The sequence below is a fragment of the Mauremys reevesii genome, linkage group 3, assembly GCF_016161935.1.
Source record: "Mauremys reevesii isolate NIE-2019 linkage group 3, ASM1616193v1, whole genome shotgun sequence".
Lineage (NCBI taxonomy): Eukaryota > Metazoa > Chordata > Testudines > Geoemydidae > Mauremys > Mauremys reevesii.
Window position 1 is genome coordinate 162,769,881 of NC_052625.1, and position 16,708 is coordinate 162,786,588.

Below are 16,708 nucleotides of genomic sequence, written 5' to 3' on the forward strand. Positions count from 1 at the left end.
CTGCAAGGGTTGCCACCACTGGAGAGAATACCTGGGGACAAACTGAGATTTAGTCATCACTTGCAGATGACACTAAACTGGGAGGAATGATAGATATGCTGGAAGGTAGGGATAGCATACAGAGGGACCTAGACAAATTAGAGGACTGGGTCAAAGAAATCTGATGAGGTTCAACAAGGACAAGTGCAGAGTCCTGCAGTTAGAATGGAACAATCCCATGCACTGCTACAGACTAGGGACCAAATGGCTAGGCAGCAGTTCTGCAGAAAAGGACCTAGGGGTTACAGTGGACAAGAAGCTGGATATGAGTCAACAATGTGCCCTTGTTGCCAAGAAGGCTAATGTCATTTTGGGCTGTATAAGTAGGATCATTGCCAGCAGATCGAGGGACATGGTCATTCCCCTCTGTTCAGCATTGGTGCGTCCAGTTTTGAGCCCCACACTACAAGAAGGATGTGGAAAAACTGGAAAGAGTCCAGCGGAGGGCAACAAAAATTATTAGGGGGCTGGAGCATATGATTTATGAGGAGAGGCTGAGGGAACTGGGATTATTTAGTCTGCAGAAGAGAAGAATGAGGGGGAATTTGATAGCTGCTTTCAACTACCTGAAAGGGAGATCCAGAGAGGACGGATCTAGACTGTTCTCAGTGGTGGCAGATAACAGAACAAGGAGTAATGGTCTCAAGTTGCAGTGGGGGAGGTTTAGGTTGGACATTAGGAAAAACTTTTTCACTAGGAGGGTGGTGAAGCACTGGAATGGGTTACCTAGGGAGGTGGTGGAATCTCCTTCCTTAGATGTTTTTAAGGTCAGGCGTGACAAAGCCCTGGCTGGGATGATTTAGCTGTGGATTAGTCCTGCTTTGAGCAGGGGGTTGGACTAGATGACCTCCCGAGGTCCCTTCCAACCCTCATAGTCTATGATTCTATGATTTCTCTATGTGATGTGCACATTTGTGCTAATGTCTGAATTGCAACACCTGTAGTTTATAATGGTTCCCCTAGCAGCCACTAAGGAAATATTTAAAAGCAAAAGAGCAGATTCTTAGCTATATCCTTGCAGAGCTCAGATGCATTGGAGAGTGGCTGGCCATCAGGGATCTAGCTGTGGTCCCCTGACCATGAGCCACCTGACCCTGATGAAAATAAGAGTCGCAGGGGAACAGCTGCAACTTACACCACTGGTGTAAGGGCCCTCAGGGATATTACACTGGTGGATAAATGGAAGTATCTGAGCTCTGTTCCGCCCTGCTGCCCCCAGCACACCTCTATGCAAGGGATGAGGTTGGGTGGTTGGCATAGGAGGCAGCAGAGCCTCTTGCACTTGTATTCAGCACTTGCAGAGTGGATTTAGGAGGACTGGAGACTCCTACCCAAATGGTTCATATCTTTTAAACTATTTTTCAAGAAGAAATAGTTTAATGCACATGTTTAGACCAGGATATCTTTGCACTTACAGTAAGCCAGATTTGTTGATTCTTTAATAATTAAAATGAAACTTTTACTCTATATAACTTTATTCCATTTAAGATTCTTGTTGTGATTTTTCCACCTGACATATGAACTGCATTGACACAAATGACAGATGTCATGCATGTATTGAATAAAAAAAGGTAATAATTGGAGATATACCAGTCTCCTATAGGGGACTTGAAAGGTCATCGAGTCCAGCCCCCTGCCTTCACTAGCAGGACCAATTTTTGCCCCAGATCCCTAAGTGGCCTCCTCAAGGATTGAACTCACAACCTTGGGTTTAGCAGGCCAATGCTCAAACCACTGAGCTATCCCTCCCCCCAATAAGCAAGATTTCACGTTATCAGGCCTTGCATACATTGATTTCTTCATTCATCCACTGGAAAGAAGGAAATCATTTTAAACAGTACAAACATATTGCATGGCTTATTGCTTGCTTGTTTATTTCCCGGGTACAAGTAGCACATTGTGTCTTACAACTGTATATCTTTGGAGTGAAGAAGCAACTTACAATTCTGCTAGTGCTTAATACAGGCCTGCACAACTCGTAAAGTGGCGAGGTCCACATTCCTCCAAAGAAAACAGCTGAGGGCCGAAACCTCCCGGCCCCGCGGAAACACCCTGCCCCAGGGGTGCCCAGCCCTGCGGAAACAAACCCTCCTTCCCCAGCGCCGCCCCACCAAAACAGCTGTGGGCCAAAAAGGAAAGTTGGGGGTGGGGAGGTGATACTTTATTTTAAATCAACCAGGGGCTCCCAGCTAAAGGGGTGGCTGGGAGCCCTCGGGGTCAAATTAAAGGGCCTGGGGCTCCGGCAGCTGGGGGAACCCGGCAGGGCCGGCTCTAGGTTTTTTGCTGCCCCAAGCAAAAAAAAATTTGGCTGCCCCCCCCCCTTCCCAGCCCTGGGCTCCCCACTGTACCCTCCTGCTGACCCAGTCCTGGGCTCTCCCCCCACCCACCCACCCACCCACAGCCCCTGCTGCCCCAGCGCTGGGCTCCCCCCCACCAATGTCCCCCCCACACCTCCTGCTGCCCCAGCCCTGGGTCACTGGTAACTCGCTCCCAGGGCGGGTCATTCAGCAGGAATTTTGGATGTGCACAAAACACAGACAGGATTGGTTCCCATATGGTTACAGAGCTGCAGTAAAGTGGAACAATTTTCAGCTTGTGTGATTGGAGGATATCTGGATGCATATTATAAGACTGTCGTCCATAAATGAGGAAAAGTTGAGGTGCCTTTATTATTCTTTTGTTCCACTCTTTTTTTCTATAGGGAATTTGCCAATGCAATATCACTGTCTTCCTTTCAAACAAACAAAAAGGCGATGGCTGTTGAAAATAGCAATTCCAGTCCTAATAAGCATTTTTTGCTCAATTTTATCTACTTTTTCTACAGCAAGTTACAATGGATCAGTATATTTGATTTGGGAGAAATGAAGTAAAAGCTGCCCAAACTGAGCTTGAGCACTCCTGAATTTTGAGGTGTTCAGATCTGGAAGGCAGGTGCTGGGGGGTGGGGGCTGTGAGCTCCACGGGGGAGCATGGCAGCAACTGTGTGGAGCTGCACGGAGCCAGACACGCTGGTCTGAGTGGCACGATAAGCGGGCTGGGGGTTGGAGAAGGGGTAGCGGGTTCCGGGGGGCAGTCAAGGGACAGGGAGCAGGGGGTGTTGGATGGGGCAGAGCTTCTGAGGGGCAGTCAGGGGACAGGCAGCAATTGGATAGGCATGGGAGTCCCAGAGGTTTATCAGGGGACAGGTAGGGGGTGGGGTCTTGGGGAAGTTGGGGGTCTCAGGAGGGGGCAGTTGGGGACAAGGAGAAGGGAGGCTTAGATAGGGGCTGGGGTCCCAAGGGGCAGGGTCTCGGGAGGGGCAATCGGGGACAAGGAGCAGCGGCATTTAGACAGGGGTGGAGTCCTAGGGGGCAGTTAGGGGCAGGGGTCCCGGGAGAGGGGTATCAGGGGACAAGGACCAGCGGTGCTTAGATAGGGGGTGGGGATCCTGGGGGGCAGTTGGGGCAGGGGTCCGGGAAGGGGGCAATCAGCGGCTGCGGGCTGGGATTCAAAGGGCTCTGGGCTGCCGGCAGCCGCGGGGAGCCCTGAGCCCTTTAAATCCCAGCCGCGGCTGGGAATCTCTGCGGGCAGCCCAGAGCCCTCTGATTCCCTGCCCCGGCTGGGATTTAAAGGGCTCTGGGCTCCCCGCCGCAGTGGGCAGCCCAGAGCCCTCTGACTCCCGGCCGCGGCTGGGATTTAAAGGGCTCTGGGCTCCCCGTGGCTGCCGGCAGCCCAGAGCCCTCTGACTCCCGGCTGCGGCTGGGATTTAAAGGGCTCTGGGCTCCCCGCAGAGCGCTGTGTGTGTGGGATTTAGAATCCCCCCGCGGGCCGCACAGTGAGGCTCCGCAGGCCGCATGTGGCTCACGGGCCATATGTTGTGCAGGCCTGGCTTTATACATAAGTCAGAAGAGAGGCCCGCATTTTTAAAAGGGTGGGCAATTCTTTTGCAATGTCCATGTTGCCTGTGTAAAATTCCTGATGAGCATGTAGAAGTCGGAGAGTGACCGCATCTAGATTTGGAAAAACTTAGAAAGCCAGGGTATATTGCAAGACTAATGAGTTGATAGAAGCTGCCAGGATAATATGTTTTTATGAGAAAAGCTAGTAGCTGAGTTTATTACACCTCAGTATTTAACCACACATTCCTTTCTCTTTATTAGGAGAAATAGCATTGTTTTATAGACTCATAGATTTTCAGGTCAGGACCATATGGATCATCTAGTCTGATCTTCTTCATAACACAGGTCAAAGAATTTCACCAGGAACTTGTGTATCAAGTCACACGAGCTAGAGTGCCATTTTCAGAAAGATGCCCTGTTTTAGGATTAGCAGAATGTTTGCCTCTGTGCTCATTTCCTCACCTTAAGGAGCCAGCCATGCAGTCCCTCAAGCGGCAGTGCTAAGCACAGGCAGCTTGGAGGATCAGACTTTACATTTTTTTCCTGAGGGCTACATACTGATCTCATTTCCTGTGTGCCAGTGGGAGTTCCAGGGTGGCTTATGAAATATTTAAGGTCCTAAGTGTGTAAAAACACCCACTAAATGTCTCCCCTTTAACCCCATCTCCCTAATGCCGGTGGACATCTTTCCCCTCTCCTTACAGACACCAGGAGGACTCCAAGTAGACCTGGAAGCCGAGCAGGAAGCAAGGCTGGCAGTAGGTCAAGTAGCCGCCGAGGCAGTGATGCATCTGACTTTGACATTTCAGAAATCCAGTCTGTGTGTTCAGATACGTCAGAGACTGTTCACAATGCAAGCAGACCACAGCCCCGAGCAGGTTCTCGGCCAGCATCAGGCAAGCCTTCCAAAATTCCAACTCCCCAAAGGAGGCCACCAGTCAGCAAATTGGACAAGTCCTCCAAGAGATAATGTGATCAGCTCCATAAAGGTCTTTGCCTTGTGCATTAAATATTTAAGTTTGTAAGATGTAAAATATTATGTAGAAATTATTGTGAAATATTGCAAGAGGTGGATTTTTAATTCTGCAGATGGCCTTATTTGTGTATTTGTCTTTTTATTTTGTGTGTATAATTTTTGTCAGATTTTGTTTTTGTTTATGCCATATCCTATGTGAAAGGGAAAAGAGTTTTAATGTAAACTAACAATTGTACACAGTAATGTGTAGAAAGTACACTAAAACAATTCCCAAATGTGCAGTGTACTGAATGTACAGTTAAGTCTCTGCAACCTCAGTCAAATAGGCCTATCACTCCATCATTAGTTAACAGGAAAGGATACCTCATGATTTTTCTTTAAAAAAAAAAAAATTTAAAAAAAGCCAAAAGACACAATTACACATTTTGAGCTAACTAAACGAACACTAAAGGATGTATGTCAAACTTACTAAGGAATAAAAAACACATTCACACTACAATTATTTATGCAGCATCTCTTGGAGAACTCACAGAAAGTTACTTACGCACTTGCCAGTCATACGATACTCCAATATCTTGCAACATTTCTGTGCCATTGCTTTAAATGAGGCCAGACACACTCTGGGTATTAGAACTACTATACTGTAAGAATTCAATATAAAGTGCATTCATGTAAATGTGAGGTTTTCTTTTGCTTGAGTGGATGGTAGCACTGTATCATTGAACTCATTTTGTATCAAAGCAATTTTGCTTGCAGAAAGCTATGAAATAAAACATGTCCCTTAACTTTCTTGCCATTGAATTTCTTTATTTCACAGGGAATTAGTGTTCTGCATTATGTTTTAGGGAATAAATCATTTGAAATGACCAATAATTACCTTAGAATCATACACTCTAATGTAATTTTCCATTTGCAGCAGTCAAATTTTGGTCATCTACTGTATTTATTTAATAAAACATTAATTTGTACCTGTCAAATAACATGTAATTATATTTAATTTATTTTGTGTTGAGTTATTTTCTTTGTATTAGAGTATGACACCACTGTGCCATGAATGAAAGGGAGAGGGGCTAGGAGAGTGTCAAATAATAATTTTTGAATTAATTTTGCTATTCAAAGATTGCTTTAATGGCCATAACAGTCATTTGTTTTAATTGGAAACGGATGGAACTTTTCCCATAAAAAACTGCAGAACTAACAGACAGATGTTACCGTAACTATTAACTAAATTCCTAGAAATTTCAGTTGCCTTTTAAGGACACAATAAGTTGCCACTGGAAACGGCCTGGATTCCTGGCCAAGTAGTTTAAAACTCACTCGGATGCTGGGATTCTATACAAGAAAACTGTGCCCTTAGAGTGCCTTCTGTAGGGCAGAACTGAACCATGCCCAGTCCTCAATGGAAACCTGGTCAGAAGTGAGCCACCTCTCAGGTGAGCCTGCCATTCAGTGTTATATCTGAGAATTACTTGCGGCCATTGGTGATACTATTTGGACTCTGATCATGTGCACAGTTGGGATGTAAGATTACATCAACTCCTAAGCTGATCTTGCCCATATTCTCGCATGGGCTATCCACAGATACAGAAGTTGAGTCACAGAATCAAAGTTCATAAAAGATGGAAGAATATAATAAAATTCAAGCAGTGTAAATCCCGGCTCCAGTGAAGTCAGTGGCAAAACTCCAAGTGTGATCGCATAGCTGTCCAGCTAGAAGTAATGGTTATGGAACAGAGATAGTTAAGCACGCCTATAGAAAACCCTAACAGAAGAATGGAGGAGGAGACACAGCAAGCACGAGCCTTGATTCCTTAGGGAGGAGGCAGAGGATGCAAGCTGGGAAGAAGTTCCACCACACTTCCTCAGTCCTTCCTTTAGCAGGTGTAACAGCTACTCCAGAACCAAATGGACCAAATAAGCAAAGGAATTTGAGTAAATGGTTCCCGTGGTTTCTCAGCCAGGTAGTGAAACAGCTTTCACGAGAAGCGGGGTGAATGCACATCAGACAGGAGACTTCAGGCCAGGGTGCTCGGGCACGATTGCTGGCTGTCACAAAGCATGGTAAGAGGGGGCCCTCCAAACTACGTGGATATCAGAGACAGATAATCATGAAAGATGAGATGCTCATATTACAGATAATGAGTGTAAATTCCTGCTGCAGCAGGTCCAGGAATAGATACATCTATTCCCCCACCACTACAGTTCACCCTCTTCTGTGCTGCATTAGCTTTCCCCATGTGACCTGCCCTGTTGCTGCTGCCCACACAATCACTTCTCCTCCTCCCCAAAGCACTGAAGACAAATCAGGAGCAAGTCTAATTACCTTAGAAACTTACATGCTCCTACCACCTGAGTGTCTGAGCACCTCACCATTTTAAGTTTATCCTTGCAATACTTCTGAGTTAAGGAAGGGCTCTTATCTCCATTTTACACACGGGGAGATGAAGCTCAGAGACACTAAGTGACTTGCTCAAGATCAAAGTACTCAATCCCCATCTCCCAAGTTCCACAGTAGTGGCATGAGGTGCTGAAACTAGGGGTGCTGCCACACCCCCTGGCTTGAAGTGGTTTCCATCATATAGAGGGTTTACAGTTTGGTTCAATGGCTGTCAGCTGCCCCAGTATAAAAATTGTCCCAACACCCCTGGTAGTGGCCTAGCCACTCTGCCACTTGGCCTGGGCTACACTAGTGGGGGGGTTCGAACTAAGATACGCAACTTCAGCTACACGAATAGTGTAGCTGAAGTCAAAGTATCTTAGTTCGACTTACCTGGCCATCCTCACGGTGGCGAGTTGACTGCTGCAGCTCCACCGTCGACTCCGCTTACTCCTCCTGCTGAGGTGGAGTATGGGCGTCGATTAGCGGATCAATTTATTGCGTCCAGACGAGACGCGATAAATTGATCCTTGATACATCGAACACTACCCACTGATCCAGCGGGTAGTATAGATGTACCCTTCCTCTCTGCTGAATGATGATGAAGAATTGTCAGCTTTCACTCCCATTGCTGTGTGCATCATTTCTCAAACTTAATGTTTTTACTGAAGGGTATTTATCTGAGTTAGGGTTGAGCTGCTCAGAAAAGAATATTAAAAAAGGGGTGAATTTGAGTAGAACCCCCTTCAAATTTTATCTGTAGAGATCACTAACTATAAAGTAGGTGGTAATACTCCAGATGAGACACTTTTCTTCCTTCCTTCTTGCACATTTCAACTTTTTCAGTAATTTGAAAATATCCCACGTTTGATATCAGCATACTAGGTGTGAAGTGCTGTCCTGGGGTACTGGGGGGGAAAGGGCTCAACCTCCACCACCAGATTCATTCTCCATTCAGTCAGACTAGAAGAAGTAAGTGGAGGAGAAGAGAGAGACTGGGAGAAGATGAGCTCTGCTGACAGCTTCCAGGGCAAAGATGCATTTTACCCATTTGTGTCCCCACCCACCCCCGCTGCAGCAATGGTGGCTGATCTCACATCCTACCAGGCCCTGAGGGGGCTAAAGGTATGTCTTTTGCTGATATTATTACATTATATCTTGTATCCCTCCTGTGCACTGAATGCGATAGGAGTCCTGTTGGAGAAAAAAAGTGTGGGAGATAGTGTTGCCCAGTGGTTAGCACATTGGACGAGGACTCAGGAGACCTGGGTCACTACCTTGCTCTGCCATTGGTTTGGTGGGTGACCTTGGTCAAGCCACATCCCTACTCTATGCCTCAGTCTTCCCGTCTGTAAAATAGGGATGATAATACTCCCCTCCTTTATAAAACTTGTTGAGCTCTATGGATGAAAAGCTCTATGTATTATTATGTGAGCTAGGCATTCTAATAGCACCATCAAAATTAAGTCTGGTAATATACATACATTGGGGGGGAGGGGGACTTAAAATTACCTTGTAAGCATTGTGAGACCGTCTTTATTTACATGATAATATATTAGGCAACCTTAATTATGGCATTTGCTAGCTTCTGAGTGCTTCACTTTGCACCCTAAATGATTTTCTTTAATCTTGGGAATTTGTGTATATAATTTTCATATATTTTTTAAAAAAACATGCCCCTCCTCCTCCCATGTTGCATCGGGTTGGAACTTTGAGCCTTTATCATTACAACACTTGCAGCTGTCTCTTGAGCTGCAGGACTAACTAGCTAGCACTTGGAGAAGGCTGCTTTCACAAAGGAGAGGCTGGAACAGTCCTTGTATGCAGAATACAAGAGGTGGACAGAGGGAGCTCAGCCTATCTCCCCACTACCCTGGGAGGTGGGAAGCTCCTGCTCCACATGGTATCCTAGAAATGCGGGGTGGGCTTCTAGGGTCATATCCATGCTCTGGAAAGGGAGCCTGGTGCAGCCCAGCCCTCTTCCTTCCTGCTGACATTTCATTATAGCTGTACAGGCAGCTTCCAGGTGTTTGCATTGTAGTATCTGCTGTTGCTGCTTGGGCAGTAGCATAGACCCACATTTAAAATGTTTGCGTTCAGTTATTATTTTGGCAGCCTTTCAAATTTTTGATAAAAATGCAAATCACAGCAGGGAAATGGCAATTTTGCAAGTTCATAGCTCAGCCAGACCTGAACAAAACTTCATGGGGCAAAACAAAAAGAAGGTCTCTCTCTCTCTCTCTCTCTCTTGCACAAAAGGACTTTCTCCCTGCAGAATTTCAAAGGCCTTCTGCAAACAGCGGAGTGTAAGAGAACCTAGAAAAAAGGTATCAGGAATCTGTTATAAGGGACCTGATAGGAAACCTGAACATAGCACCTGCTACCAGTTCAGACCATAATAAGGTTTTTATGTTTTGTTACAGAAGGGAAAACTGAGTAGAAGAGGTAAAGGAATCAGAGGCAGTACATGAGATGTAATAACTCAAATTATACATAGTTTGTATCAAAATGCTTTGTGCCTAGCATTGCTGAGCTATTCTCCATGCAGTTTGGCGCTCCTTGCATTAAGACATGCTCAGCATTTGGATCGTACACCTAAGAAATAGGGACCTGTAACCTTAAATGTAATTTGGTAATTCAGTGACTATTTTGTTTTGGATAGGAATGTTTGTAAATTGCCTGAATTTCAGCTTGTAATGATAAGCTTTGTATTTGGAGGAGGTAATGGGTTGTGTAATTCAGCTAGCATCACATCTGAGTAATTGAGGCTTGATTGAAAACTAGTGGATTTTTTGCTTAGGCACTTTTGAAAATACCACTCCAAATATAGAGATTTATGAAGCACCCTTCCTGTTGGCATTTAAGCTCCATGTCACACCCATATTTAGTGTACGTAAAGAGTGTAACACCAGAGGAAATGTAATGGGACGTTGTGCTCCTAAATCCCTTAGGCATTCTGAACATCTCTCCCCCCAGGACTCTCAGCAGGAAATTCAGATTATTGCGAGGCCACATTTCCCCCTGCTTTGACACCTGCACAAAGTGGCTACGAAATGCTACTCACTCTGGATTCTCTATTCACTTACACTGATGGGAGCAAGTATGCACCACTTTACAGGGACATAAATGACTACACAATGTGCAAGGCAGGGGGCAGTCAGCCCCCAGGTATCCAGAGGGCCTGAGCCACTCAAAGTTATGTCATTGAAGGGGTTATGTCATTTTTTTCAAATGTCCTATAGAAGCCCAATGAGCTACAATAAATAGAATTCCCCAAAAGCTTGAACAATTAATTGCATTGTTTGTTTCTGTTGGGTCTTTTAGGCCCAGTTGACCTTGGGCTGTTGATAAATGGCTCCTGCCTGGAAGGCAGACAGGGTAAAACAGAGAGACAAGGTGGGTGAGGTAATATCTTTTATTGGACCAACTTCTGTCAATGAGAGAGACAAGCTTTCCTTCACCCACCTTGTCTCTATCATATCCTGGGACCAACGTGGCTACAGCTACACTGCATGCAACAGGGGGAACTGGTTGTTTTAAGTTCTGGGCCCAATGAATATTTACTTTCTCTGTATTGTTTAGAACACAGCATCTGAGCGAACAATGGCAGCAGACAGCTGATAGCAGCAGAGCATGCTTCCTTTCCTCAGTGAGTGACTGCATTTCCTTCACTGAATCTACTTTCATCATTTGGTTGGTCGGTTTGAGCTTTACAGTGAACCTGCAGCATTTTGAATTTAAATGAGCAAACAATTTTCCATCCCGTATGTGTTGCTCTGTAACCAAAACACAAATGATGCTTTCCACAAAGACATGGTCGTTAGGCTGGGTGAGCTTTGCCATTCCTGAACCCTTGCTGAACTCTGCAACTTCAGAATGACTCCATTGTTTCTGCCACGGTTGTACTGTACAGCTGCCTGCTAGTCCGGGATGTCTCACAGTATGTCAAAAGTGTCCCTTTGTGATGTGGTTACTCATTGTTTCAGATAATGCTCTAGGGGATTGTTGGGCAGACTGCAGCACTTTCAGAATTTGAAAGGCCTCCTTGGGTCCACTGATGCGGTTACTTACTGAGACAGACAGAATATTCTCTGTGGTTTCCTTACATAGCATAATGCCCCACACAGTATTCACCTGTTGACTGATCCTAAACATTGGGGACTCTTACAGACATATTGGAGCATGAGCCTTCGTGGGTGAATACCCACTTCGTCGGAAGTCTGCAGTTACACATAGGCACTCAAGGTGTGGCTTGCATGCTGGAAGGCTGTTTGTGAGTAGTGCAGGTGGGAGCTACTTCAGCAAGGCTTTTGTAAGGCACCCATGGGCAGGGGTGACACAGCTCCACACTGGTCTGAATTGTACCCCAGTATGTCACAACACAACCACCAGCTCCAACACATTAGGAGACAGCAACACCCACTAGAGCACCATTACCCATTAATGAGGCACTCCTTGGCACAGCAAAGAATGTCTGGCAAACACCTGCTACCATTCATTCAACTTGCAAATTGGCAGATACAAAATGTTATGTTCCCTCCAAGGATTCCAATTGTTTATTCTCTCACCCACCACCTAGTTCTCTCATCATTACAGGACGTCAATTGTTAGCCAGGATATCTTTTCAAGAGTCCTTGGATGCCACAGACACTGCTGTTATGTCCATTGCTATGCTGGTAGTTATTCACAGGGAATCATGGCTCCCGCTCTTCAGATTCCTGAGAGAGCTTCAGAACACCATTGAGGACTGCTCCTTCAGTAATTGAAAGTTGTTCTCAGAAACCATGGACAAGTCTCTTCAGACACTAAAAGATTGCAAGGCCCCGTTAAGATCTCTGGTTATATATACTCCTATGAATAAAAGATGATTTAGTAGGCCACAAATTGCCTAGATCTCACCCTGCTCAGTTCTCCAGGTTTCATGGATCCACTGAACCCCCTAGGAAGAGACATAAGTTCCAGAGAAAGAGGGTTGCTCATCCTCTTTCCATGAGAATCCAATCCTCATTGAACAGTTTTAATGGGTCAGTTGAGGGCTCAAATTCTCCCATGGCCCCAGTTCAGCAGCTATAACTCTTGGCCCACCTCCCCCTTTTTGAAGACTGCCTTTCTCATTTCTAACATGCTTGCAGGCAGATCACTACAGACAAGTGGGTCACAGAGGTCATAACATCAGGCTACACTGTCCACTTTATGTGCTTCCCTCCCTTCCACCTCCCTTCCCCATCCTTCTTCAGGGACCCATCTCATGAGATTTTACTGAGGCAAGAAATATACTTTCCCCTTCAATTAGGAGTATTAGAGCTGGTCCCAGCTCCTCACTGAGGAAATGGGTTCTATCAGAGTTATTTCCTTGTGCCAAAGAAGGACAGAGGGCTACACTGTCCACTTTATGTGGGGACCAAATTTTGGATTAAGACTATTAAACAAATTCATAAAATCTCAGAAGTTCAGGATGGTGCCTGGCAACTATAATCCCTTCACTAGAGGCAGGCAATTGCTTTTCAGCCCTTAACTTACAAGACACCTATTTCCATATAGCAATACATCCATCTCCCAGAAAATACCTATACTTTACTACAGGCCAAGAACATTTTCAATACCAAGTACTTTCCATCGTCAAAGGTCCTAGTAGTAGTGGTTGATTACTTTGATTGGGAGGTGATTTTAGTCTTCCCATACCTCAACCACTGGTTGTTCAAGGATCAATGTTATGAAGCAGTACAGTCATCCACTCATATGGCCCTTTCTCTTTTCCAGGAATTGGGTCTTCAGCGTAGCGCAATGTAAGAAAATCCAAGTTAAAACCTGTACAGAGAATGCAGTTCATAGGGGCGTACTTGAACTCTGACAGCCAGGGCCTATCTTCCCATGGACAAATTCATAATTGTATCAGATCTAGTCAGGTCCATTCAAGGGAGTCCTTGAACCTCAGTAAGGAACTATATACAGTAACTGGGTCATATGGCAGGTTGTACCTTCATGACCAAGCATGCAAGATCATGCCTCCGTTGCTTCCGGGACGAGCTCAGAACAATCTATTCACCAAACAGAGACAGTTTGGACAAGCAAGTTGCAGTTCCTCTTCATATAAAGAACTCTCTAGATTGGTGGAAAAATCAACTCAGTGTTGTGCAGGCATTCCTTTCATTTGCCCAACTCCAACAATAACCATGACAATGGATGCATCCCTATTGGGATGGGGCGTTCACCTCAATACTTTAACTGCTCTGAGCAGATGGTCACCTCAGGAAACCACATCAATCTGTTGGAACCCAGGGCAGTCAGGAATACTTGCCTTCATTTCCTGCCCCTGGTGAGGGACAAATCAATCAGCATCATTGTGGACAATGTGGCCTGCATGATCTATATCAACAAACAAGGAGGAGCAAGTCTCGCTTCCTGATTGCCAAAGCAGTAAAATTAGGGAACAGGTGTAGAGCCCCTCGGTCCAAATTTCAGCTGTCTACCTCCCCAGTGTTCAGAACACTACAGCTAATACTCTCAGCAGGCAATTCCCCCAGGACTATGAATGCAAACTGGACTCTCAAATTCTCCATGGTATATTCCAAAATTGGGGACCTCCAGAGATGGACCTCTTCACTACCTACAGAAACAAAAAGTGTCTGTTTTGCTCAAGAGCTAGGTCATCACTCTCTGAAAGATGTCTTTCTCCTATCTTGGACGAAGGGTCCACTCTGTGTGTTTCCTCCATAACCACTAATACTGAGCATGATGAACAAGATCTGCTAGGAAAAAGCCAGGGTTAGCCTTATAGTACTGACCTTGCTGACACAAGCTTGGTATCCTTACCTGCTTCACCAGTGTGTCCACCTGCCAGTCAAGCCTCTGATCATTCTTCATCTCCTCTCTCAAGATGCAGGTCATTTACTTCACCCTGATCTAGGGATCCTCCACCTCAGGGCCTGGTTCCTTGATATGGTTCATGGCATTAGAATCTACCTATTCTGCGGAAGAACAAATATTACTAAACAGTAGAAGGGAGTCAATCCAACTTACTTACCTGCAAAATGGAAGAGATTCAGCCATTGGTGTCAACTCCACCAACTTGTGTCTGAATCCTTGTTGCTCTCAGCCATCCTGGATTACCTGTAGGATCTAAAGAAATCAGGGTTATCAGTTTCCTTAATTAAGGGTCACTTGGCTGCAATATCAGCTTTTCATCCGTGAGTAAAGTATTTTCTATATCTGCTCACCCTATGTCTTCAAGGTTTATTAAGGGTTTGGGGGCAACCTCTATCCCAAAGTTAGGGACCCTACTTCAATTTGGAACCTCAACCTGGTGTTTAGATATTTCACAAGACCTCCATTCAAACCAATGGTAACCTATTCATTGCTTCACTTACCCATGAAGACAGCTTTTTAATAGATATCATGTCAGCTCTTAGAGTTGGAGAAATTGGGCCTTGGTGGCAGGGTATCTTTACACCGACACCCTAAATTCTTACCTAAGGGACTATTGGTCTTTCATCTTACCCAGTCCATTCAGCTACCTGTTTTTTCTTTCCAAAAGCACATACATGAGACCTCTTTCCATGTCTTCGAGGCTAGAGGATCTATTGGCCTCTTATCTAGATAGGACCAAGCAATTTCAGAAGTCACCTATGTGATGTTATACTCAATATTCTTCATAGAAATATGGTTATGATATGAATATGGCATAATTAAGATATACTTTTATGCAAGATGGTTCATATAAGATATCATTGGAAAGGTCATGATTTACTGAATATGCTTATTTTATTTGTATGCGTGTATCATTTCTGTATCTGAAGCTAGGAATATTGACCATGTATCTGTATTTCAGCTGTGCTACTTTGGATAATACCCACAACTAGCCCTTCAGGTACAACATTGAAAAAGTCAGACAGGGCTGATGGCCCATCAGCAGAGACAATGGTCTGTGAAAGAGCTTAGTCTTTCTGTCAACGCTCCAAACAGCCTGCGAGTAATGGCTGTGACAACCCTGCAGAGACATGTGACTAAGTCACCTGGTACTGGACCCCACCTTGGAATACCTGTGTTTTTCCACTGGGCAACAAAAGGTTCCCACCATACACAAAAGCTATATAAGGCAGGGGAGTGACATCATTGTGGTTCTTCTCTACCTCCCCACCCAAAGAGACACTGGGAAACACAGAAACAAGAACTGAACTTGGGGGAGAAGAGTTGATCCCAGGCTGGAAGGATGCCCAGCCTGTGAGTGGAAATACCTGAAGTTTCAAGCTACAGGCCAGTGCAGCTGGCTTTCAAGAATCTCTGTAATCTTCCTGAAACAACATTGAGGGTGAGAATTTACCATATGTAGCCAATTTCCTTAGTGTATTAAGTTTAGTCTGCATGTTTTATTTATTGGCTCAGTAATTTGCTTTGTTCTGTTTGCTATCCCTTATAATCACTTAAAATCTGCCTTTTATAATTAATAAATTTGTTTTATTATTAAACCCAGTTTGTGCAATTTCTAATGGAGGAGGGGCAAGAAGTTGTGCATATCTCTCTTCACATTGAGGGAGAGGGCGAATTTTTATGAGCTTGCGTTGTGCAGATCTTTCTATACAGCGCAAGACGGTGTTATTTTGGGTTTATTCCCCAAAAGGGGTGTGCACATGAGTGCTGGGTGAATCCTCTCACCCAGAGCTGACTTCAGTCTGTGTCTGCAGCTGGCTGTGGCCCTACCTGTGTGTGTATGTGCTGCAGGAGGCCAGAGAGCCTAATTCAGCAAAACAGGGAGAGGGAATCCAGGCTGGTGAAGCAGGAGGGCCTCAGTGAAACCCCAGTACATCAGGTTGCATCCCAGAAGGGGGGTCCAACCCATCACAACCTACACTGTTTGTTTTTATCCCAAACAATCCAAGGGGGTCAATATTCTCTGCCTAGAGACTCTCTGTGGCTCTCTGTGTGTACTGCCATTTGTTACAATGCTGCTGGCCTTTTTGGGTGGGAAATGAGTGATAGCACATTCTACTAGATCACTAGCAACATCCACAACATTACTCAAAAACATGCCAGTATCTGAGATATGTGATGCCACTACATGGGCTTCAGTACATACATTTGCTAAGCACTATGCCTTGATCCATGTCTCCAGATGCAGCACTTGGTAATGCAATTCTATCTTCAGTTCCGGAGTGAATTCTGAAGCTCTCTACTCCCTGTGGGGATACTACTAGGGAGTCACCTGAAGTGGAACATCCACAGGGACACTATTCGAAGGAGAGGAAGAGGTTACTCACCCTGTGAAGTAACTGTGGTTCTTCAAGATGTGTGCCCTTATGCAGGCTCCACTGTTCACCCTCCTTTCCCCCTGCTTTAGACTTATCTCCATGGATGTTCAACTGGAGAAGAAACTGACAGTGGTTTGCAAGCACAACCCTATATAGTCTCAGTGCATGGCACAAGGATCTTTAGGCCATGTGT

The 16,708-nt window shown here is 45.2% G+C and overlaps 1 protein-coding gene across 8 annotated transcripts in view; it reads left to right on the plus strand.

The window, feature by feature from the left end:
• The window catches only part of DST (dystonin), a 436,076-nt gene extending 430,398 nt beyond the window's left edge, over positions 1 to 5,678 (plus strand). For 5 of the 8 annotated variants that reach the window (XM_039528295.1, XM_039528296.1, XM_039528299.1 and 2 more), the window contains one exon: positions 4,622 to 5,678. In XM_039528295.1, coding sequence (XP_039384229.1) covers positions 4,622 to 4,887 — 266 coding nt within the window. In that variant the 3' untranslated portion in view covers positions 4,888 to 5,678. The remainder of the gene's footprint in view (positions 1 to 4,621) is intronic. The other 3 variants (XM_039528292.1, XM_039528291.1, XM_039528293.1) reach the window with 1 other exon arrangement.
• The last annotated feature ends 11,030 nt before the right edge of the window (positions 5,679 to 16,708 follow it).